This window comes from Psittacula echo, assembly GCF_963264785.1.
Source record: "Psittacula echo genome assembly, chromosome: 14".
NCBI classification, from domain to species: domain Eukaryota; kingdom Metazoa; phylum Chordata; class Aves; order Psittaciformes; family Psittacidae; genus Psittacula; species Psittacula echo.
This window is the reverse complement of record NC_137750.1, coordinates 6,809,739-6,834,285: the sequence shown is the minus strand read 5'-3', so window position 1 is coordinate 6,834,285 and position 24,547 is coordinate 6,809,739. Positions and strand designations below refer to the sequence as shown.

The following is a 24,547-nucleotide window of genomic DNA, read 5'->3' as shown; positions in this document are numbered from 1 at the left end:
TCCTTCCAGCATCTGAAGGGGGCCTATAAGGATGCTGGGGATGGACCCTTCATTAGGGACTGTAGTGATAGGACAAGAGGTAATGGGTTCAAACTGAAACAGGGGAAGTTTAGATTGGATCTAAGGAAGAAATTCTTTACTGTGAGGGTGGTGAGGCACTGGAATGGGTTGCCCAGGGAAGTTGTGAATGCTCCATCCCTGTCGGTGTTCAAGGCCAGGCTGGACAGAGCCTTGGGTGACATGGTTTAGTGTGAGGTGTCCCTGCCCATGGCAGGGGGGTTGGAACTGGATGATCTTAAGGTCTATTCCAACACAAATCATTCTATGATTCTATGAACATACGCACACTCTGGTGCACACATGAACAGGCATGCACTCACACACATGCACACAGGGTGCACGGATGCCCGAACACACACACACCCCGGTGCACATATGCACATGCAGTCACACACGCACTGACACGTACCCCCCGGCGCACACACGCAGACACGCACACAGTCACGGTGCACAGGGATGGTTACACGCGCACCCCAGTGCCAAGATGCAGTCACGCACACACGCATGAACACACGCACACGCTCCCCTGTTGCGCGTTCACACACGCGCGCTCCCGTTCCCCGTTCCCCGCCCCGAGCCCCGCCCCGGCGCCCCGGCAGCGCTTGCGCGGTGCCCGGTGCCGGTGCCGGTGCCCGCCCAGCCGCGGCGGAGCGGCCCTTGATCATGGTGGCCCCGGGGCGGGCGCGGAAGCTGGCGCGGCGCTACCGGCTGGCGGTGGCCGCGGCTCTCGCCATCCTCCTACTGCAGGGGCTCGTCCTCTGGACCTCCGCCGGCCTCGACGAGGAGGGACCGGGAGAGGTGCGCCCAGAGGCGGGGCGGGGGGAGGCCGGACCCGGGGCCTGCCGGCGGGGAACGGGGATGAGGAGGGTACCGGAGTGATGAAGGGGCCGGGTGAGGGCCTGGAGGTGGGTACGGGGGATGGGGGGGTCGGAGGAGAATGGTGCGTGCTGGGATGAGGCTCTTCGGAGGGGCGGACGCACACAGTGCATAGGGAAGAAGGGACTGACGTGTCCCTTTGCTGGGGAGCATGGAGGGGACACAAAGGGGGTGTTGTGTCCCTCTCAGGGTGTCACAGTGGGGCTGGCAAGGTCCTGTCCCCGGACGGGTCGGTGGGGTGGATGGGCGTCCCACAGTCCCCAAGCAGGGGGTGGGCAGGGGAATGCTGCCTGTGAGGGGCTCTGGGAGTCAGACTCTGGAGCAGTGCGGGGTCATCATGGCACCAGAGAAGGGATTTTGTGGTCCAGGTTGGGGTCTGGTGTGGGATGGGAGGCTCAGCGGGGTCCTGTGCTTCTCCATGGGGTGGGAGATGCTGCAGGAAGCTGGGATCAGTGATATCCAAGCTGGAAAATAGGGAAGCATTAATTCAGAGAGCTGGGAGAGTGTGTGCCGCAGCTCGGGAAGTTTGTGGCAGCTCCTGTTTAGCTCGTCCGGTCAGGAATATCTCTGTGGAGTGCGAGGGTATGAGGGCCTTTGGCAGTCATTTGATGTCTTTGTACCAGAACACTGCTAAGGCAAAAGGCATCACCTTTTATGTGTGGGGAAACTGAGGCATGGGCTGGGGAAGGTGTTTGCCCAAGGTCAGACACAGAGCAGGCATTAAGGAGGCTGTGGAGCACGTTGCTGCAACCTTCAAAGCTCTTGACTTCTGGGTTGCTTATTTGAGTTTATTTATTTGTTGTGAGCTGCTGGACCGCATCCAGACCCCCTGCATCTGCATGGACCAGTGGCTGGAGCAGGTTTCTCTGAGAGTCCCTGTATGGGCTTCCTCTGTTAATGTCTGTATGGCACCACATCCCCTCATCTTGGGCAGGACCCTCATGTTTCAGGGGCTGTAGAGACTCTGTAAGAGCTGCTCACAAAGTGATGGTGAAGCCAGGTTTGGGATGAGCTTGGAGCTGTGAAGGAGCAGGCATGGGGTGAGCTGTGGCAGAGCAAAGCCAGTGCCATGGGTGAGAAGTGGGCATCTCTGGAGGCATGAGAGCTTCTCCCCACTGTGGGGTGCCTCGCTGGTGTGGAGGGTGACCCCACAGCTCTTTTCATAGGACGAGGAAGTTGTCCCTGAGAGCAGAGAGGTGGGAAGAGGAACTGAACAGCCCTTGTGGGGGGAAGGTCTCTAAGATGAGCACTCACTCTGCAGATAAATTCCCAGCCCCAGGCCATTGGGAATGGTGTGAGCACCCTCATAGGCTGCCATATGCTCACCACCAAAACAGGACCAGGGACTAAATGCACCAAGGAGAGGGGTCACGGTGTTGCCTGCACTCTGGAGGCACTGGGAGCATGAGAACAAAGTGATCCGGCTGCAGGAGTGCCCGGCGTCCCCTTTCCTGTGACCTTGGTCAGATCCCTTCACCGATCCCAGCTTCCTCTGCATTGTCCTGAGCTGCTTCTCTGCTTTTCCCTGCTCCTGGCCTGCGCTGTCTCCTGGGTTGGTTCCTTCTGCCTCGGTCCTTGCCTGGTTTCCCCATGTCTCTTCCCAGAACTGATTGGGCAGTTGGCAGGTTTGGCTGTGGGTCCTATTGCCTTGAGAGGGGATGGTTCACCACCAGCTTGGGAATGGGCAAGAGTCTCTGGAGAAGGTGTAAATGTCTCCTTCCCACTAATTGACACAGCTCTAACCTGGCTTATCCCATTGATCTACTGTCAATGGGCTGTGACTTGCTATAGAGATTGAAAGAGAGACTTGAGTCCTGCAAACACCATGGAACATCTGGAGTTGGACGAGTTCACCTTCCCCTCCTGCCCAGCTGTGCTACAGCCCTGGGAGGTGCTCCCGAAAGGGCTGCTCTGATCTCTGCTGGTCACAGCCCCTTTCTCTGTCCTGCTTGGATCTTGTCTGGTTTCCTTTTTTTCCCTTCAAAGGGGAGGGAAGAGCATCCCCTCCTTGGCAGGCTCCAGTCCTGGTGGCTCCCTGGTGTGAGCTGAGCAGAGTCTGAGTGAGGTTCTTTGCCCTTCACCAGAGCAGGTTGTGAACCCATCTCACACCAGCAGCAGGCTTCAGCCACATCAGAGCCACCAGCCCAACCCTCCTTGAGAAGGCTGTGCTGCTTGGGTCACGTCACTGCTCTTTCCAAGCCCCATTTTAGGGTCCTGCAGGCTCCCTTTATTCACCACGCAGATGCTTTATGGCAGGCAGACCAGCACAGACTGGATCAGTTTCTGTCCACCCAGGCCAACACGGAGTTTCCTACCTCCAGGAAGCCAAATGAGCTTGACTGATGGGAGAGGAAATTCCCTAGCCCTTTGCTAACAGCATCCCTGCTGCAGACAGCACAAGCCTGTCTGCACATAAATGTGGGTACCAGAGGGACCAGAGTGATCCTATGTCAATGTTAATCCTCTATGTGCTTTGGCCACCAAAGAAGCTTCCTACAAAACATCTTTTCTTTCAGCTTTGCTGAGATTCCTTGATTTTTATTATTCCCCCCAAAAAGCCTGGTTTTAGGGGGCTGTGTCAGCTGTTTTAATTGTGAGGTTTAAGGCTCTGCTGCTGCAAGTAGCAATCAAGTGTTCACATTCCTCTGGTGACTTTGGCACGTTTTGGTGCCAGTTTTGCGTGATGGGTGCTTTGTATGTGACAGACACGAATCAATTGACCAGAGGGGGAATCCTGCAGGACACCGGATACTGTCAGTGCTGTTCCTTACAATGGCAGAGCTTGGAGATGTCCATGCAGTCAGGTCTGCACTGGGGCTGGGGTGCAGGTAGATGCCTGACACACAGCTCTGTGGAGATGGCAGTGTCACACTGGGAGAGGCAGAACAGCAGTGATCTCTGCCTGGTGCCTGGAGTCATCTGTGCCTGTCAGGAGGAGGGTAACAGGGAGCCTCACTTGAAGAACAACACACAAGCCTTAAATACAGCAGAGTAACGTGGCCGGAGCCATTCCCTGCCAGGCTGGGGTGGAGGGAGCTCCTGTGGTGCAGTAATTAGAAGCCATTGAGTTCTTTAGCTGGCAGCTCCAGAGAGGCTGGCGATGCTTCTAACAAGAAGGGTGCTCCTGAGCTGGGAACAGGGCTCCTTCCAAGGGGATGAGCAGACTGTAACTGAGGATGGGCACTGCACGGGGGCTGTCCCCAGAGCCAGGCGTATTGGGAAGCAAAGGGTGCAAGCGGGACCAATGAGTCTCTTCCTGCAGGAACAGGGCTTAGCCTATGGAAGACTCGCTCCTTGCTTGTCGCCTCCTGACTCCCTGCTCCTGCAATGCTCGGTGCAGAAAACAGGTTTATAACCGTTGAACAGATGGGCCTGGTGGTGACTGATGAGCAGTTCAGCCTGTCTCAGCTGCCTGTGATGCCTGTCTAGGTGCAAGGGGCTCAGCTGATCCTCACTGACACCGGCCCCTTGGGAGTTAAGCGATGGCTTGCCCCTTCCTCACCATGGTTTGTGGGCTCTGCACCACAACATGAGCAGTGCAGGGACTGCGGAGTGGGCAGATCTCATCAGATGCTTTACAGCCTTTGCATGGCATGGTTTCTCCTGGCGCTGACCTTCCCAGCAGCTTCCACAGTGGTGCTTGTGCAGGGGGCTAATGCAGTCCCGCTGTCCTTGTGAGGCATCTGCCCATCATCAGAAGATGCTGCTGCCGAGGAATAGCCCCCAGTGTGCCTCGCTGCCTCCTGTGGTGCCTGACACAGAGGCTGGGTTGTGCTGGGAGGCCTGGAGCAGAAGCTGCTTTGCTGCCTGTCAGCTGGGGACACACAGCCCCATCCCTCTGAGCACCACTCGCTGAGTAAGTTCTTTCCCAGGAGCGTGGCTCTCGCCAGCATCCGAACTTCCCAACTCCGTGCTCGCCCCAGGGCTGAGTCGCTTCCAGCCTGGCAGAAGTAACGAAGCGTAATTAACCGCTCCCTGTGCACATCCGCTTGGCTCGGCGGCAGGGTTTGCGAAAGGGATTGCTGGAGGAGCTGGTGAGCACAACGCCTGCTCCAGCCCCACAGGGGGAGCCGGGGCCCAGGGAAGGGAGCACGGGCAGGGCCTCGGTCAGTGCTTTCAGTCCCAGAGAGCGCAGCTGCCTGAGACCCCAGCTCCCACATGGATGTGCTGGGCTTTGACTTACAGTGTGGTCACGGTAGGGAAGAGCTGATCCATTAACCTTCTGGTAGAGTAACCAGCCAGAACGGCGCTGGGCTCATCTCCCCTGCCTACGCAGGACCTTGGAGGGTGGCTGATGCAGGCATAACCGTCCTTGGCCTTTTAGTCTTGCGGAGAGCAAAACCCTCTTTGTGCTGTGATGATGGGGTCTGCAAATTGAGATCTTCCTTTACTGGCTTTAGGGGAACGTAGGACCATGCAAAGAGGTGCTGTGGGAATTTAGGTGGCAGAAGGGCAGTGTTATGTCCTTTGCTGCGCTGTGGCTGCTCCATGTTACAGCAGTGAGCTCCATGGGGACTGAACGCATTGAACAGGGATGCCGGGCTTGACTTAATGCTCTGTGCTCTCCTCTGCCCTCACCCACAACAGGAGCGGCAGAAGAAAGCCGGCTTTCCCGAGAGCAGCGATGGCTCCAAGGACTCGGACAGCTCCGCAGGGCGCCGGGGCAGCGCCGGCAGGAAGCACGGGCGGTGGCGGGCCCGGCCGGACAGCCCTGGTGGGCTGGTGTCCAAGGTGGTGAGAGCTGTCACGGCCAGACACAAGCTGGGCTGGAGGCTGCCGGGCGCGCCGGACTCCTCCAGCCGCAGGAACCTGACGGAGCTGCGTGGGGAAGCCCAGCTAGCTGTGTTCCAGCAGGGCGACACAGGCAGCGTGGAAGGAGCTCCCCAGCCCACTGAGAACAGCTTCACCCCCAAGTGTGAAATCACGGGCAAAGACGCCCTCTCGGCGCTGGCGCGGGCCAGCAGCAAGCAGTGCCAACAGGAGATCGCCAACGTGGTGTGTCTGCACCGGGCCGGCAGCCTCATGCCCCAGTCTGTGCCTCGCCACTGCCAGCTCTCGGGTGAGTTCTTGCTGGGGTGCTCCCAGTCACCTTGGGCATCAGGGGTACCCCAGGCAGGCGTGTGGGCCACCTTCCTTATGTGACCACACTGTGCCACCTGGCAAACAGCAGCCTCAGTCTGTCACTGATTCCCACATTATTGCTGACTCTCTAATCCAATCAAAGCTGTGCCAGCATCCTTAAACTGGGCTGTTCATCCCGACCTGCAGTGCCGGCAGAGGTCAGAGCCAGGCCCAGCTACATCCTGTTTTGAGGGGACAGAGAGGGACGCCACTCGCCCTTTCCCAATGCATCCCTCTCAGTTATCATAGAATCATAGCAGCACAGAATGGTTTGGAAATTGGTTGGAATTTGGAATGGGTTGGAAAGGACCTTAAGATCATCCATTTCCAACCCCCTGCCATGAACAGGGACACCTCACACTAGACCATGTCACCCAAGGCTCTGTCCAGCCTGGCTTTGAACACTGCCAGGGATGGAGCATTCACCACTTCTTTGGGCAGCCTGTTCCAGCACCTCACCATCCTCACAGTAAAGAACTTCTTCCTTATACCTAACCTGAACTTCCCCTGTTTAAGTTTAAACCCTTCACCCCTTGTCCTATCACTACAATCCCTGATGAAGAGTCCCTCTCCAGCATCCTTGTAGCCCTCTTCAGATATTGGAAGGCTGCTCTGAGGTCTCCATGCAGCCAAGGGGCTGCGTGTGCCACTGTGCCCTAGCACTGCAGCCAGTTTGGGCTGCACTAATGGGGTTTGCCCAAGGCCAAGCTCTTTCACGCTGTCCCCACCATATGTCTCACTGGTTTATCAGGATCTGGGGGTGGTGGGTGCAAAGGCTGGAGGTGACTGAAGCCCTCTCCCTCCCCACACAGGCAAGGTCAGCCCTGTCATCCAGTGGGACGAGAGCCGGCTGCAGCAGTTGCCCCCCAGCAAGCCTGTGCGCATTGCCTACATGCTGGTTGTGCACGGCAGGGCCATTCGCCAGCTGAAGCGGCTCATCAAGGCTGTGTACCACCAGCAGCACTTCTTTTACATCCACGTCGACAAGGTATGTGGCAGGGGTGAGGGCAGGGAGGGTGCTAATAGTGCCTGGATCAGTCACTGGGATAGGGTGATGAGCAGGGCAAGTGGCTGAGTAGGGTTTGTCCTCAGTGCTGGTGGAGCTGTGACCCTCCCACCTCTATTTCTGCAACCCCAAGGAAGCAGGATCTATCCCTGCTCTCCAGAGCAGTCTTGTCCTGCTGTTCCCCTTCCTGTGGGCTGTAAGGGCTGACCCAGGGCTGGCAAGGCCCTGCTGAGCATGAGCTGTGTTCCCTGACAGCGCTCCAACTACCTGCATCGCGAGGCAGTGGAGCTGGCCCGGCACTATCCCAACATCCGTGTGACACCCTGGCGCATGGTGACCATCTGGGGAGGTGCCAGCCTGCTCAAGATGTACCTGCGGAGCATGAAGGACCTGCTGGAACTGCCTGAGTGGCCGTGGGACTTCTTCATCAACCTGAGCGCCACTGACTACCCCACGAGGTGAGGGCCTTGCTGGTGCTATGGAGGTGTCTGGGCTATGTGGCTCCTTGAGAGGGGCAGGGAGGTGGGGGAAGATGGGATTGGGGATTGCACCCACATGTGGTGATGATGCTCCAGGGCCAGGCTGGTCCCATCTCTGCAGAGGAGCCCAGCTTTGGAGGCTGTTTTTCTCTGTGGTCTGGGTGTAGCAGGAGAACACACGTGAGGCGCCAGACAGCAGAGAGGCCACCTCTGTGTCTCCCTAGTGGCAGGACAAGGGTTTGAGTCAACACTCGCCAAGCAACTTTAGGCTCCTTGTGTCTGATGGCTCTTGGCAGTGTGAATGCTACTGGGCTGCTTTACTCCAGTGGCCATTAATGCTTTCTGATTTGCACCTTAGGACCAATGAGGAGCTGGTGATGTTCCTGTCCAAATACCGAGATAAAAACTTCCTAAAGTCTCACGGCCGAGACAACGCCAGGTAATCCCAGCTAGGGGCAGAGCTGAGCTGAGGAACAGAAAAAGGAGGGTTTTGGGAACAGAACTGAAACAACTGGGACAAAGGGGGGTGTTCCGGATGTAGCTGCACAATTGGTGACACTCAACGCCTCATCCTCACCCCCATGCCCAGGTTTATCAAGAAGCAGGGCCTGGACCGCTTGTTCCACGAGTGCGACTCCCACATGTGGCGGTTGGGTGAGCGCCACATCCCCGAAGGCATCGTGGTGGATGGGGGCTCCGACTGGTTCTCGCTGACGCGCAGCTTCGTGGAGTACGTGGTCTATGCCGAGGATCAGCTCGTGTCCCAGCTGCGCCAGTTCTACACCTACACCCTCCTGCCAGCCGAGGTGGGTGCTGGCTGCAGGCCATGGGGTGGGTTTTCCTCTCACTGTACTTAACATCTCTGTCCCATTTCATCCCCACAGTGGGTGGCTGCCAGGGGTGTTGGTTCTGCTTGGCTTTGTGCCTCCCCTTTGTCCAAACACAGAGGGGAGAGAGGAGCAGACAGGGCAAGGCTCATGTTTATATCCAGTTCAGACACCCTTCTGGGCCAGCTAAGGACCAGTGTGGGCATGCAGCCAGGTCCCTTACATGTTGCCTTATGCTGGGAACACAGATAGGTTTCTGTTCAGGAGCTATCGAGGTCTGTCGTGTTCCTGTGTGAGTGATGGGGGTGTCTCTGCTAAACCATCCCTGCCCCATCCCCATTGGGTGTCCTGTGCCTTCTCTGCTGTGCACAGTCCTTCTTCCACACGGTCCTGGAGAACAGTCACGCCTGCGAGACCCTGGTCGATAACAACCTCCGAGTGACCAACTGGAACCGGAAGCTGGGCTGTAAGTGCCAATATAAACACATAGTCGACTGGTGCGGGTGCTCCCCAAATGACTTCAAACCCCAGGACTTCCTCCGGCTACAGGTGAAAAAGATCCTCCTTTCTCTTCCTGCTCTCTCCCCTTTTCCCTGTCTCTCTCCTCAATGAGCATCCTTGTGGGATGGGTGCAGTGGCAACTGCTGTGCATGTCCCCATGAACCTCACCCCAGCCCCACAAGGGACAGGGGCAGGATTGGCTTCCCAGCCACTGTGGGGCTCAGCATAGACCTGTCTGTGAACATGCAGGCAGTGGGATTGCACTGATTGTCTTGCGATGCTCCTCCTCTTCCCAGACTTTCCCATTTTCCTGTTGTATCTTTGCATACGATCACTTGGGATGAATAGCTTTCCAGTAAAACCACTTCAGAGCGCTGCCTTCTTTGGCAGGACAAAATGCCCTGTGATAAACCCATGCTCTCTCTCAGTGTGTGGGGATGTAGACTGAGGTTTGGGGGAGATACATCCAGCCCTGAAATGAGGAGTCAGCAGGATTGTCCAGCAGTCCAGGACTTCCACAGTGCAGGGCCCTGATCCTGGAAGCTCTGCCATGTGGCCAGGCCTTGTGCCAGGCTCTGCAGCGGCTCTGCAAGGTGGGGGCCCATCTGAGTAGAGATTGCGGCGAAGGAGCTAAGATGACACATGGCTGCTTCTGAGCACGGAAAGGGGGAGGCAGCGGGAGAGATGGGAGTCCATCTGCATTACCAGTACTGTGTGCTCCCACTTATCCTGTCATAGAGGACTGCACACAGGGGCTGGCTGTGCTTTGCTGCTCCTTAGGTCTGTGCCCTCAAAGAGTGCAGGATGGGTCCCAGCATGTTTCCTCCTGGTATGCCTGCCTCTCAGCTGCCCTGCTCGGGTGGGTGCAGTCAACACTGTTAGGAATCAGAACCACAAAATGGTTTGGGTTGGAAGGGACCTTAAAGCTCATCCAGTTCCAACCCCTGCCACGGGCAGGGACACCTTCCACTTTAGCAGGTTGCTGCAAGGCCAGTCCAACCTGGCCTTGAACACTGCCAGGGATGGGGCAGCCACAGCTTCTCGGGGCACCCTGTGCCAGGGCCTCACCACCCTCACAGGGAAGAGCTTCTTAGTGTCTAATCCAAACCTCTGCTCTTCCAGCAACTCTCCAGACCTACCTTCTTCGCCCGCAAGTTTGAGTCGACGGTGAATCAGGAGGTGCTGGAGATCCTGGACACGCATCTCTATGGCAGCTACCCCCCCAACACGCCGGCGCTGAAGGCATACTGGGAGAATGTCTATGACCGTGTCGATGGGCTCAGTGGCCTCAGCGATGTCACCCTCACCTTCTACACAGCCTTCTCCAGGCTGGGGCTCCACAAAGCTGTGTCCACACCGGCAGCGAAGGCCGACAAGCTCTGCAGGTTGGGTATTTGCTATGGGCTTGATCAGTCTGCGAGTAGTGGCCTGCATCTTGTGCTGGGAGGATGCTGATGCTCAGATGTGCAACCTCTCTCTGTCTGTCTCTCTCTGCAGATTTGAGCCCCGTGGCTTCCCATCCAGCGTGCACTTATATTTCTATGATGACCGTTTCCAGGGTTACCTGGTGATGCAGGAAGTGCAGAATTTGCTAATGGGGCAGGCAGAGTCGCTGGAGGTGTGGATGATGCCCCAAGGAGCTCTGAAGCTGGCGGGTCATGGAGGGCAGGCAAACCGCTTGCAAAACCTTGAGGTAAATGGGGAAAAGCCCGTCATAATGCCCACTTTCCTCCCAGGCTGTCCCACGCCACTCTGGCCTTCCTCGTCTTCCTCCACTTGCACACTGTGGGGACAAGGGGACATAGTGCCACTGTCATGTCTGAGAACAAACCTTTGTCCAGGGGTTTGGTTTCTGTGTGGGACGTGGAGCTGATTGGTGGGGAAGAGGCTTGAAGGGTTCTTTAGGGTAGAGCTGAGGCTGGGGGATTCAGTGTTTGCAGCTGCAGGAGGCAATCATACAGCTGGAGTAGTGCTGGCATGGTACAGGCAGGCAGGAGAGCTATAGAGAGGGGTGTGCATTGCTCTGGGTTCTGTGGTTTGTGCCTGTCCTGGTTTGAGGAGTAAAACCTGAGCTGGTAGCATCTCCCTGCCCAGTGTCCCACTGCTTGTGCCTCCTGTCCCTCCAGGTGGGCACGGAGTGGGATCCCAAGGAAAGACTCTTCCGTAACTTTGGAGGCTTGATGGGGCCTTTCGACGAGCCAGTGGCCATGCAGAAGTGGTCTCGGGGTCCCAACCTGACGGCTACGGTGGTGTGGATCGATCCCACCTACATCATTGCTGCTTCCTACGACATCACAGTGGATGCCGAGGCAGAGTTCACTCAGTACAAGCCCCCCCTCAACCGGCCCCTGCGCCCCGGTGTCTGGACCATCCGTCTCCTGCAGTTCTGGGAGCCCCTGGGCGAGAGCCAGTTCCTGGTGGTGCCACAGACCTTCAACCGCAAGCAGCCTCTCAGGAAAGGTGAGGGTGTGCTGGAGCCTGGGGCTTCACGGGAGGGGTCTCGCTGGGGTCCCCCTTGTCCTGGCCTCTCTGGTGACACTGCAGGAGCTGTTGTCCTCTAGTGTCCCTTTGCCCATGTAGAGTCCTCAGAGCAGGCCCATCTGTGGTCAGTTAGGTCTATCCCACAGCTGCACCCCTCTCATTAGGCTGGAGGAGAGCTGGAGTTGCAAAGGGATGGGGTGCTGAGCCACACCAGGAGGTGGCAGAGGGACCATGAGGATGCTCAGACCTCAGAGCAGCTTCCAGTATCTGAAGGGGGCTTATAAGGATGCTGGGGAGGGACTCTTCATTAAGGTCTGTAGTGATAGGACAAAGGGTGATGAGTTTAAACTTAACAGGGAAGTTCAGGTTAGATATAAGGAAGATGTTCTTTACTGTGAGGGTGGTGAGGCACTGGCACAGGTTGCCCAAAGAAGTGGTGAATGCTACATCCCTGGCAGTGTTTAAGACCAGGCTGGACAGAGCTTTGGGTGACATGGTCTAGTGTGAGGTGTCCTTGCCCGTGGCAGGGGGGTTGGAACTGGATGATCTTAAGGTCCTTCCCAACCCAAACCGTTCTGTGATTCTACACAGCTGATCCCACTCTCTTCTCTCCCATTCCTGCCCAGATGACAGTAACTGGCTGCACGGCGGTCCCCCCCGCAACGAGTACATGGAGCAGAGCTTCCAGGGCCTGGGGGGGATCCTCAACCTGCCACATTCCGAGGCAGTGGAGGAAGACGCGGTGCGGAAGGCGCAGCTGACGGGGAAGGCACTGGAGGACTGGGCAGACAGTGCCATCAGCACTTTCTGGTCTGTGGCGGACGTCTGCGTGAGCAGCCCCTCTGCCTGTGCCGCCCTGGAGACCTGCAGCAAAACCTCCTGGAGCTCCCTCTCCCCGGACCCCAAATCAGAACTGGGGCCCGTCAAACCTGATGGGCGGCTGAGGTAGCAGGAGCAGCCGGAGGGGTGGCCTTCGGAGCAAGGAGCATCCTCCATCACTGTCACTGGCGTGGGGGGCATCCCCAGACTGCATCACCCTGTGCCATCTGCACCGTAGGCACTTGAGGAAGAGAGAATGGGAACCCCTGGGTAAGGGAAAACCTTCTCCTGTGGGGGATTTTGGGCAGAGGGGTGAGGTGAGGCTTGTCCACCTCCCCCAGGAATGGGCTCTTGCTGGCTGGGGAGAGCATGGAGAGCGCGACAGGCTGGCCAGAAGGTGGCTGGGGAGAGCTGTGCGTCTGTCCCTCCAGGCCTTGAAGCCTTGGGAAGTGCTGATAGAGGAGCAAGGGAAGGCTGGTGGATGCGCAGGCTCTGGACCAGCTCAGTTCCCTCTGCAGGATGAAGCTCTGTGCTACTCCAGGCAGGGCTGGCACAGGGCTACGGGGACAGGCAGAAGCAGATGGGGTGAAGCGTGCCACATGCATGGAGCTGCGGCTGGGCCAGGGCTTGCATCTCACCCCCTCCGCCCCAGCCCTTTAGTTTGTATTTTTATAAATATATATATAGAGAAATATATATGATGCAAAGTGCAATAGAGACGAGACCCCGCGTTGGCCGGGAAGTCCTTGTGTCTCCACCTCCCCTCAGACTGTAACATATCTTGTTCTCTTGGGTGTCCTGGCACTACAGGACAGGGTGCTGGGTCGTTTACATTATTTTTTTACTATTAATGATGATGGTTATTGTTTTGCTGTTTCCCCATTTCCTGCTGGGTGCTGCTGGGACGCCCACCCTGCTGCCCCTTGGGCACGGTTGTGGGGTGCTGCCTGATGGTGCCAAACATCCGGAGCTGCTGGTGTGTGTCTTGTGACCTTAGAGCACTCAGTTCATGGTTAGAGCCCCAAACGCTGCTGTAGGACCCTGCTGCCACCGTCTGCTTCAGCAAAGAGCCAGTCCTGTGCCAAAATGCCACCTCTTGGGCTGATGTCCTACTGCGGATGAGAGCTTGCTGTGCCTGGAGCGCTGCCCTGTGCCACGGCCTTTTGGCCCAACCTCTTCTTTTCTCCTGGGTCATCAGAAGCTCTCAGGACCTGCTGTGCTTCCCTGGCCAAAAAGCAAAGATGCAAGACAAGGTCCAGATGAATCTGTGTGTGCTTTCTGCCTCCTTGGGGAAGGGGTGCAGTGGAGCATCCCCTTTTCCTGACATCCTCCCAGGCTCAGGGACTGCCTGTGATGTTCCTTTCTCCAAGACTGTGTGGAGAAGCCTGGGCTTAGTTTTCACCCTGGGAAGACACTTCACCTCTTGCCTGAAGCCTGGGAAGGGGAATTGCTTGCTGCATGGGATGGGGACAAGCAGGAGCCCATTGGGCCCAACCACCACCAGGCAGCGCCAGCAGCTCCGTGCCTCGCCAGTCGCATTTTGCCATCTCGAAAGATCCGGTGCCATCCTCCACCCTCTGCCAGGGCCCGGCTTCCCTCTGCTGGGGCTCACACTTCCTGTCTCCCCAGTTCAAGGATGCTGGTGCTGCATGAGGTGCATTGTCAAACGACGGAGACCTTGACAGCAAGGGCAGGTACCTGCCGGCGAAGGGCACGGTGGGGGGGGGAGACGCCAAAACTCTGTTGGAAGCGTTGTGTAAAGTTGTCTTAAATATGCAACATCTCCACAAATATATCTCTGCCTCTATAGTGTGGTGTGATGGGTTTGTGTGGTGGGTGCGGGGAAGGGTGGGGGGAGCTTTGCCTTCACATGGCACCTCGGTGGGGTGTAGCCGGTCCTGGGCACCCGGGGGGATGGATTATCGAGGGATGTATTGGGGTGCTGGAGGTGTTTGTTGGCGTGTACGAGGGTGTATTGGGGTGCTGGGGGTGTTTGTTGGGCTTGTTCCCCATGGCAATATGCAGCTAAGCACCAAGCCGTTGGTTTTCCATAGCCTGTGCCCGGGGAGGGGCACCCCTGTAGGTGCTTATTTAGTAATTAGCTAATTAATTAATTAGCTAATAAGCGGGCACCACCCGGTGCCGGCGGGGCTGGAGGCTCCCCAGGCTCTCCCTACCCGGGAGCGGGGCAGCGCTGCGGCCGTTCCTTGCCTGCGGGGCCGGGACACAAACACACAGAGCCTGGCTTACCCTACCTCAGGGTGCTCCGGTAACCGCGGGGTCGGAGGAGCCGGGGTCCGGGTGTGTCGGAGGGGACAAGCCGCGACCGGTCCTTCCCGTCTGGGCCCGCCCCGCCGCGTCGCCACGGCAACCGCCGGCCAATGCAGCCCGTCCCGTCTGCAGCCAATGGGGGACGGCGGAGGGCGGCGCGGAGACCAATAAGGTGCGCCCGGCTCCTCCCCGGTGCTCCCGGTCCCGCCCCGCCGGCCGGTGCGGCGCGGGCAGCGGCTGCAGGTGCGGGTGGCAGCGGAGGGATGGCGCAGCCCAGCGAGGCCTCGGTGCACACGGCGGATGCCGGCGCCGCCATGGACAGCAACGTCCTGGCCATCGTTATCGCCGCGAGTGAGTGGCGGGACGGGCTCCGGTGGAGCGGCGGGTGGGGGCGGCTTCGGGCTGTGCCGGCTCCTTGCGGCCCGGGGATGCGGTCGTTACAGCTCACGGTCCTTCTCCGGGGCACCGCTGGTCCCTGGGTTCGGGTCCGAGGGGAGCGGCGGGAAGGGCTGGCGGTGCCGGGTGGGCTCTATGGGAGCCGGGGTGCTGGAGAACCGGGCTCCCTTTAGCGGGGCCGCGTGTGAGCTGAGAGCCCCGGGAGAGAGGGTGTCCGGCCCAGTTCCCGGTGCAGCGGTCCGGGATAGGGCTGAGCCGGACCTATCGGCGTGGTTATTGGCATTCTCGGGACAGGCAACCGGTGAAATGGGCTTGAATGGGGCTTTTCCAAGCTGCTGTTGGCTGTAGACCCTGGGGGGAAAGGCAGGAGACAGTGGGGAGGCCCGTGGGCCCAAAGGCTTATTCCCCTCTTCTCCCTTCCCTGGTAGCTGTGTCCAGCTCTGTCTTCATCGTGGCGATCCTCATCCTGCTGCTGCTCCTGTACCACCGGGACCCCATGTGCTGCCAGTTCCTCTGCTCCTGCCGCTTATTCCAGAGCCCCAGCCAGTATGTGAGTGTCCTCCTGGCCCGAGTTCCCCACTACTCCCGGGCTCATGTTCCACTGCACTGTGCTCCAGGATGGACATGGGACCTCCGAGCAGAGCCAGGCTCTGCCTCCTCCTTGTTCCCAATCTCCTGTAGAGCTCCATCACCCAAATGAACCTGCCTGTGCTGTTGGTGGTAACATTCCCAAGGCCTGACATGGGCAGGTGCCCTGGATCCCTGGAGAGGGGTGATGCACAGTTGTGCTGGGGTCAGGCTCTGCATTATGGGGAAGGGGCCCAGTGGGGATGGGGCTGGAAGCTGAGGGCAAAGGCAGACAAAGCCAATCGCATCCCCAGCAAGTGGCTCTCATGTGCATAGCTCCCAGCAAGGAGCAGTGAGACACAAAAGCTCTTTTGCTCACAGCTGTAATTTCCTGGGGCTGGCTTTTGAGTGGAGAGCTGGTGATGGTGAAAAGAGCAGCGTGTTCAGGCAGTGCTGCTTTTGTGGTGGTTGGTGGCTGCCTGGGGACAGCTCAGCCTCTAGAGCTGCAGGATGGCTGTTGAGAGCTGCAGGTATCACTTTCCCCTGGTAGAAGAGGGAATGTTCAGCCTCAGCTGGTAGGGAATGGAGACTGGCACCATGAAAGGCAAATCTGATAGTCCAACACGGACTTGGAAGTCCCCAGCAGAAATCAGAGCAGGAACAGGCTGTGGGTGTCCGCTGCCTCCTTCACTGCCTCTGCTCCTTCCTCCTCTTCCTCCTTGCTGCCCGCCTGTCTGTGGTGCGTGTCAGAGAGAAGGCTCCCTACAGAGATGATCTCTGCTCACTCTTGCTCAACATGTTGATGGCAACTTGAGTTGAACTGAGCAGGACTACTCAGGAACAGAACAGCCATTGCTCTGCAGATTTGCTTGCTCCGTTATCCTGAAATGACTACCTTGGTAGATAACAGTTTACAAATTCTTTAATCTTCAGCATGTGATGGAGCTCTCAGCTATGCTAGCGAATACTTGGCTTGGTTTATTGTCCTAAGTAGATGAATCAAGAGGTGATTCTGCTGAGTCTGAATGAAATCTGGGCCCAGGCTGTCATCCTGGGCTGGGCTCAGGCTCTGTGCTGCCTGGTGAGCATGTGCCTGAGAGGCAGGTGGAGGTTGGTGGTCACAGCCCCACCAGCCCAAAGGGCAGAGGTGGTTCTGCCCCCTGCCAGAGGCCCACTTCCCAGGCTGGCTCACATGAGCCAGCTCCGCTCTGCTCATTGCCAGGCAAGATCAGAGGCATTTTTGGCTTTGCTAACGTCTCACCCCTCCTTCCAGGACTGCCCCCCGCCGTACTTCAGCAGCAGCCAGCGGCTGGTGGGTTCCCAGTGCAGAGCCTCACGCTTGGAGAGTGCTGCGGCTGAGAACCCGGGTGTGCAGGTGATGGCTGGGTCCCTGATGGGAGCTGGAGGGGAATGGTAGTGAAAAGGCCATGGTTATGGGGACCTGGGGGCTCCTGGGGCAGAGGGAGAAGGCACTAGGCAGCAGGAGCAGCTTTGAGAAGTGCTGCCTGTGTGTAAAAACTGTGGTGGAGGGGGATGTGGGGAGCAGGGACACCATGGTAAGTGCCACGCAGCTCCCTTGGGGTTTGGGATCTTGCAAGCACAAGATGGTGTGATTATCTCCCAGGAGGGAGGATTTCCTCTCTCAGAGTTCAAGGAAGGGCAGCTACAACTTCAAACTCTGAAGTAACTTGAAATGGCACCAAGCCATGAACTTCCAGCAAAGAGAGCCACCACCACACTGACCTTTCTCCTCTGGCTGGGCATTTCTAGGGGGATGAGCTGTTCTGTGTCGGGCCCCCCAGCACGTACCAGGTCCCGTACTGGGAACAGCCACGCCTGCCCAGCTATGAGAGTGTACGGAAGAAAGATCGCCAGCGGGAGATCCACCAGATGATTGCCGAGAGATTTGGGCTGTGGGCAGAGCCTTCCCAGGAGGTGAGCTCTCCCTCCCTTGCACCAGGGTGCTGGCAGAGTCCCAGGGGCAGTTCCCCCTTCTGGTCTGCATCTGAGTCTTGCTGCAGGACTCTGTTCTCTGTGATAGCCTTACTCCTACTATACTCCTACTCTGTTCTCTGTGATAGCCTACTGTGATAGCCTTTATCTCTGGGAAGGGCACAAAGGGTATCAGGAGGCTCCTTTGGAGTTCATCTGTGCTGGTTAATGATCGAGCTCTCAGGGTGTGGGAGGCAGGGCAGAGTTGCTGATGAAGGTGAGTCCTGTTCATCTGTGGTGTTCATTTGTGCTGGTTAATGATCGAGCTCTCGGAGTGCGGGAGGCAGGGCAGAGCCGCTGATGAAGGTGAGCCCTTCGGATCATCTGCTTGGTACAAGTCCAAGCTGGAATGTTATTTTTAGATCTGTGAGGCTTCCAGGATTTCTTGCTCCCTTCTCCCTGCCTTTGGGAGGCCCTTCACTATTACCTTCAAGTGTTATTTCTGAGCAGAAGGCTTTGCCTGTTTAACATTTGCACTCCTGCAATAGAACAGAGAAAAGCGAGTGCATCTGCCAAGTAGGTCCTGTGGCGGTCTCCCAAGAGACTCCCACTGAACAGAGACCTCCTTGACTAAAGCAGAACAGAAACATTTAGAACAGAAACAGGTAGAGAACTAAAGGTTCACCTGGATTTTGAGCTCTTAAAGCTGTACCTAAGTCTGGCTTAGTCAGCACTTGCTACTTGGTATTTGGAGCTGTAACTGAGAGCTGCCCTGAAACCAGAACACCAAGGGCAGAAAGTAAGGCCCTAGCTGAGGAGCTGCAAGAGGTGTGCTTCCACAACATCCCTGTGCTGCTCCTGTGGCTCCTCACAGGGAGGAAACTGGCCCAGCTCTGCCAAAATACATGTAACAACAGTCTGGAGGTTCCTCTCTGCTGCTGTGTAGTGAGACTTGCTACCAAACCTGGGCAGAAAGCCTGGTTTGTAGGTGCCTGTATAATTCCAGTAATTGATCTTTGGTCAAAGGAAAGTGAGCAACAGTCCTCTTGATGAAAATTAAGTCTTTTCTGGCCTTGTAACAAGTACTGACAAGTCCTTGAAGGCGAACAGGGAAGAACTGGAACCTGGCGCAGAGAGCTGGGGGAAGCAGGGGGAATGTGCCTCTTCAATGTGCACTACTGTGTTGCAAGATGCAAGATGAAGGTGCTAAGCCCTCATCTCCCAGTTCTGGCTAGCAGCCTGCTGCTTGGAGGACTGCAGGAGTTTGATTTCAGGCTGGTGGTGGTTGGGAGCTTTGTCATCTGCTCCATGAGAAGAGGTGGGATAATCTCCTGGTTATTTCTGATCTGCTGTAACGCTCTTCCTCTCTCCTCAATAGATGCCGCCTCCCTATGAGCATGCTCTGAGGCATCCTCCAGCTTTCTCAGGACCAGTGATAAGCTCAGAGACCTTGGACAGACGTGGCATGCCAGACCCTTTCCAGGCCCCTCTTGGCTACCAAACTCGGCGAAACACAGCTGTGTAAGGCCTGAGTGTGCTGCTGCTTCCCATGGTGTCAGTGACAGAAGTGCCTGTGACATTGTTCTCCTCCGCAGGGAATGGCCAAACATCAGACCTTTGCCCAGGTTTGCCATCAGCTGAGACACAAGCAGGTCAGACCTGGCCAGCAGAGACATCCCTCCTGCAGCACAAGGACAACCACGGAGCCACTGCCAGGCAGAGCAACCAGGGACGCGTGCTCGCTCTTCTCTGGCAAACATACTGTTACCAAAAGCCAGAGACCAGCTGCTTGCTTCTACACAAGGGGCAAAGCCAAGGTGAAGGTCTGCTCAGCCAGAGCTCCTCAGGCAGCTGGCATATTGCACCTCTGTGAGGCAAGCACTGTTAGTTGTACCAAGGATCAGACCTCAGACAGTCACTGCGCTGTGCTACTTCACTTGTTTCTTAGCTTATGAAACGTTTTACTTTATCAGTGTATTAGCTACCACGTGGGAATCCTCACCTTGAGAGCAGCAGAAGGGGTCAGCATCAGAGCACTGCTGTGTGCTTCTGCAGCACTGGTCCTGTGTGACCAACAGTGATTTTTGTATGGACTTCAGATAAAGATTTGGAGAAGCTCCAGGAGTTGTGTTAGCTGCTGTATGCAAATACCAACCATAAAGATGAACTGTGTGACTGGGAAAGGACAAAAAGGCAGCCAAAATAGCTGGTGAACTATGAACCATGGGGAATGTAAAGCAAAGGTGGACATGCGCGGCTGACCTAACTTGGTTATCTTCTGCAGAGCGGACAATCTAATAGCATTCACACTGGTGTCCTTACACCACCAATTTTGATAACCTGTTTTCTACTGCAGAGCCAATGTTTCAAATTGTTTACAAACCTGTAGATAAAACGAGATCAGTCTGGCCACAGGGTATTGGGGCTCCTTTCTTTTGAGCAATAGAAGCTCAAAAAATGTCAGGGAATGACTCAGGGGAAGACAAAAAGGATGTCTTCTGGATTATGGCCTTATGCTACACCTCCAGCGGCTGAGCTTCAAATACCACCTCAGGCCTGTGCATCCTCCCAGGCACTCGACAATTAGTCATGAGTTAGCTTTACAAGTGTGAACTTGCCTCTCATGGCTAGTAAATAATATGTGAGTTATATTCCAGATATTTGAGTTAATCCTTGGGATGAGTTAGAAGGAAAAATCTACCTTCCTGGGATGTAGTTAAGTGCAAAAGGATCACTTCTGCAGTATTTTGAATTAAGACACAACTACAACAGTAATATGTAATAATGAGCAAAAATAGAGGGAATTAGTGGGATAAGTAGTGACCTGAGACTGCTCGTGGAGAGAACTCATCCAGTGGCACAATGGAACAGGTTCCCCAGAGGAAGGTAGTCCCAGACGGTAAATGAACAGAAGTAACACATCCCAAGAACAGCCAAGGCCTTCAGCAGCCCCACAGCATTTATTACACACTCTTAGAAATGCCTGCAGGTGATCCCAGTGCCTGAGCACAGCCCATGTGTGCTTTAGGAGCGAGAAAACAAAGTTCTAAACTGGTACCTTCAGAGCTGGGTATTCTTGTCCTCTGATGTCGGTCCAGCTGTAGTCGTCTGTCCCAGTCACTCCTTCCCATCCATCCCTGTGTGATGGCTCAGAGCATGGTGACCAGTTTAAATTCTCCTACTTCTGTGGTGGGGATAACACTGATAAAGGTTTTATAAAGAATTGCTCCTTTGGGTAGCCGACAGATCACTTCTCTGCTCTCACTGCTGCGGGGCAGAGGGACGTAGACCTCTTTGGTGTATCTCACAATCCCATCCTCCAGAGCATAAAGTGTCTTGTTACGGCCCATCCCCACCTGGAAGAGGATTAGGAGTGTTAGGAAGGAAAGGCTGGAGGTCCACCACTAAAGCAGACCTGATCATTGTTCTGCCTCATTTGATATCCTGGTTTCAACAACATCTGTTGCTTTGTATTTTAGAACAAAACCATACTAGTTGCTTCCTGCAATCAGTATACAATGGTGCTCATTATGAGGGAAGAGATCCTGATTCCACCCTGAAACACAAGCATGGAGTTAGGTCGCAAAAGGGGATATCCACAACTTTCAAACCCTTTCCCAAGTCACACAGGCATGAGTGCGACCCAGAGAAGGCTCTTTGACCAAGAAATACCAGGTCATGAAGCCTCATTTCAGAATTACATAGAATATAGGGAAGAGCATTAAGAATGAGCTTGAGAGGAGGCATCAAGTATGGGACTGCTGTTCTCTGAGAACCAAGGAAGAGCTAGAAAACAACTTACATGAGCACCTGGATGCCAGCGTATCAACCGCTGTGTAGCCAAAATGTTGCCTGCATGCACTAAGGCACCTGCAACAGAGTGACAGAGTCAGGCTGCAGAGAAGACAGAGCTCCCCAGAACACAAGTGGTTCTAGGACCTACAAACCTCAGCTTTCGGTGGGAATTTTCTAAGGAAAAATGAACTTGAAATGCTAAAAGCATCTAACCAAAAATGCTGTTAGCAGGAAATAAAGGGCAATTGATGCACAATGGCAAAAAGCAATGTTAAGTCTTTGAAAAGATTCCTTGGGGCTGCAAAGCATTTTCTGCTTGGTGAAGGTATTTATTACCTTTTACATCAATATGTTTTCATCAGCAAAGGTAATAATTATAAGCACTCAGCTGCATGAATCTGTACTTTGGCTTCTGCTAAGCCTGATCATTCTCCCCTTTGTAAACATCTCAAATATCCAGCTTTCCAATGCAGCCTGGGAGCAAAAATGTCCCTCTGCCTGCCCTCCTTCCAGGAGCTCCAGAGAGGCAGAACTGGAATATAAGTATGTTTTCTGTAGGTAATTTTGGCCGGCTCCCCCTGCCCTCTCACCAGCCACCCTGGATCATGAGGTTTCGCTGAACCTCCCCTTCCCTTTCTCTTGGAAGAGTGCCCTGGCCACCTCCTACTGCAATCAGTACCGGGGCAGGGGGGAAGCCGTGAGGAGCCCAACTCAGCAGATACTCAGACCTACCTTCTGTTTTCTTGAACCCGTAGCGCTTCCCAGGGCTGCGGCCACCCAGATTTTTTGAGCTGCCCCCACTTTTCTTAGAAGCACATCTGATGGCAACCAGGCTTGGCTGGGGAGCTGTTAGAACTGGGTTTGAAGCAAGAACAACAACATCAGCTGGAAAAAGCTATTACACACACTTTCTTTCTTTCAGATTTAAAGGAGATCAGTCAAGAAAGGGTTTAAAACTAAAGGTAAAAGAAAGTCTGGAGGGAAAAAGAATGTATTGCCAAGAGAAAGCATAATTTGACCACCACGGCCTAAGTTTAAATGCATTTAAATGCATTAAAGGCATTTAAGAGGCTACAGCTCAACTGCTGCTGCTGCCACCCAGGGCGGAATGATCTCAGCAATGATGTTAAAAGACGTGCACAAATTCAGGTACAGAAGTTCCTGGCAGCTGTGGATCGGCCTGATATTGCTTGGAGAAGAGATAAGTTGTGATCTCTGTTTCAGTTTTCCCTTTGACCCAGTGGTATTTACTTACACAGTAACATTTTGCAATCTTAAAAGTGAGAAGACTCCAGGATGATGCACAAGCAGATATTCACAACAGATACTGCCAGAAGCAATCTGAGGAGTATCAAGATGGACTGTAGATCCCCGGGAAGGGTGTGAAGGGGCTGGAGCACAGAGGATTTTTCATCCATCCTCCCAGTTGAAGCCTGCAGGGCTACGATCCTACTAGCATCACAGAGACATGGTGGGATGGCTCCTATGGCTGGAGTTTTGGAATGAAAGGATACAGGCTCTTCAGGAGGATTTATCTTCAGGAAAGACAGGGAGGGGAGGCAAGGTGGTGTCACCTTCTATGTCAGTGACCAGCTGGAGGCCACGGAGCTCTGCTTGGGGATGGATGAGGAACCAACCAAGAGAAGACTAAGTGGATGAGGCCCTCTGGATACAGATGGGAGCAGCCTCATGTTCACAAGCCCTGGTCCTTGTAAGGAACTTCAACCACTCTGATATCTGTGGGAGGCAACACAGCAGGGCAGGAGCAATCCAGGAGGGTCCTGGAATGCGCTGGTGATAACATCCTTTTCCAAGTGATAAAGTGATAGGGGAGCCAACAAGGAGAGGTGCTGGACTGGGCTCTGTCCTCTCCAACAGGGAGGGGTTGGTGGGGAATGTGAAGCTCAAGGGCAGCCTTGGCTGCAGTGACTATGAAATGGTGGAGATGAAGATCCTTAGGGCAGTGAGGAGGGTGTGCAGCAAGCTCACTGCCCGGGACTTGTACCTGGGCAACAAGAAAAGCTTCTATAGGTACACTGGGGATAAAAGGAAGACAAGGGAAAATGTGGGCCCCCTCCAGAAGAAAACAGGAGATCTGGGACATGAAGAAGTCCCAGGTCTTTACCAGCAAGAGCTCCAGCCACACCACCCAAGTCACAGAAGGCAAAGGCAGGGACTGGGAGAATGGAGAACCACTCCCTCAGTTTCAAGACCATTTAAGGAACCTGAAGGTGCACAAGTCCATGGGACCTGATGAGATGCATTCACAGGTGCTGACTAGTGGATGAAGAGGCCAAGCCATTATCCATGATATCTGAGAAGCTGTGGCAGGCTGGTGAAGTTCCTGATGACCGGAAAAGGGGAAACATAACCTCTATTTTTAAAAGGGAAAAAAGGAAGAGCCAGGGAACTACAGAGTGGCCAGGATCACCTCAGTGGCCAGCAAGACCATGGAGCAGATCCTCTTAAAACTCTACTAAGGCACATGAACAATAAGGGGGTGATTGGTGACAGCCAACATGAATTCACTAAGGGCAAATCGTGCCTGACAAATTCAGTGGCCTTCTACAATGGGTCAATAGTGCTGGTGGATCAGGGAACAGTGACTGCCATCATCTACCTGGACTTGTGCAAGGCATCTGACACTGTCTCACATGACATCCTTGTCTCTAAATTACAGAGACATGGATTTGATGGACAGATTACTTGGTGGATCCCCAGACAGACAAATTTGAGAGGTGGCCAAGTGTGTCGTTGGTCACACAATTCTGATGACCCACTAAAGAATCATTAGGGTATTCTGGCCTTTAACACTAATAGATTAAAAAAGGGTATTTTTAAAGCTTCCTGACTATGGCACTCTGCAAAGAGAGAGCAGCACCTCTCACTGTTTGATTTCTACCTAATACACATGAATACTGTTTCTCTAAAAATTATTTTTCCACCTTTAGGGCACTTAAACAGCAGCAGAGAGACATTCCTCATCCCTGGACGTTTCTGAATGCGTAAGACATAAAGCCCTCAGCACTTCAGACCCTGCTTTCAGCACACTGTACTCTAAACCACTTGAGGTGGTTTAAACCCCTTCCAGCACGGATAACGCTATGATGCGGGGCCTGAAACCCGCCCATTTCACCACAGCACCGCCGCGGCCTGAGGTATTTTACCTCAAAAAAAGCAAAGAGTTCGACCCTGAGACACCGGCAGCAACCTCCCACGGGGTACACCCCATCCTTTCCCGAGCAAAACCTCCCATCCACAGCCAGCTTTCCCCACCCTGTGAAGGGGGTGAAAATGGAGGTGAAGGTAACCCGTCACTCACATAACCTCCGCAGCGCCGCCATTTTGTCTAGCACCATCTTCTTCCCGTTCCGGTGGGAGGGTGGGAAGCACGCACGGCAGGCGGCGATTGGTCC

At 55.1% G+C, this 24,547-nt stretch overlaps 2 protein-coding genes across 2 annotated transcripts; one reads left to right on the top strand and one right to left on the bottom strand.

Moving 5' to 3' along the window:
• Window positions 1-723: 723 nt before the first annotated feature.
• Window positions 724-12,752, top strand: XYLT2 (xylosyltransferase 2; the record flags this gene model as incomplete). The annotated part of the gene is made up of 11 exons (XM_080629247.1): window positions 724-927; window positions 5,524-5,995; window positions 6,870-7,045; window positions 7,319-7,521; window positions 7,901-7,981; window positions 8,132-8,348; window positions 8,742-8,918; window positions 9,993-10,217; window positions 10,333-10,563; window positions 10,997-11,330; window positions 11,978-12,752. The coding sequence occupies 11 exons, from the start codon at window positions 724-726 to the stop codon at window positions 12,298-12,300; spliced, it is 2,643 nt and encodes an 880-aa protein (XP_080485373.1). The 3' UTR covers window positions 12,301-12,752.
• A 7,507-nt stretch (window positions 12,753-20,259) lies between these two features.
• On the bottom strand, window positions 20,260-24,500 carry MRPL27 (mitochondrial ribosomal protein L27). Its single transcript, XM_080629504.1, has 4 exons — window positions 24,454-24,500; window positions 21,864-21,986; window positions 21,139-21,206; window positions 20,260-20,692 (listed from the first exon to the last, which is right to left on the bottom strand). The coding sequence occupies exons 1-4, from the start codon at window positions 24,488-24,490 to the stop codon at window positions 20,486-20,488; spliced, it is 435 nt and encodes a 144-aa protein (XP_080485630.1). The 5' UTR covers window positions 24,491-24,500; the 3' UTR covers window positions 20,260-20,485.
• Window positions 24,501-24,547: the final 47 nt, after the last annotated feature.

Coding starts and splice junctions, on each gene's coding strand:
- MRPL27 (XM_080629504.1), bottom strand. CDS start 24,490: ATGGTGCTAGACAAAATGGCGGCGCTGCGGAGGTTAT. Junction 21,987..24,453: donor GGCGGCGCTGCGGAGGTTAT/GTGAGTGACGGG, acceptor CTTCAAACCCAG/TTCTAACAGCTCCCCAGCCA. Junction 21,207..21,863: donor CGGGTTCAAGAAAACAGAAG/GTAGGTCTGAGT, acceptor ACTCTGTTGCAG/GTGCCTTAGTGCATGCAGGC.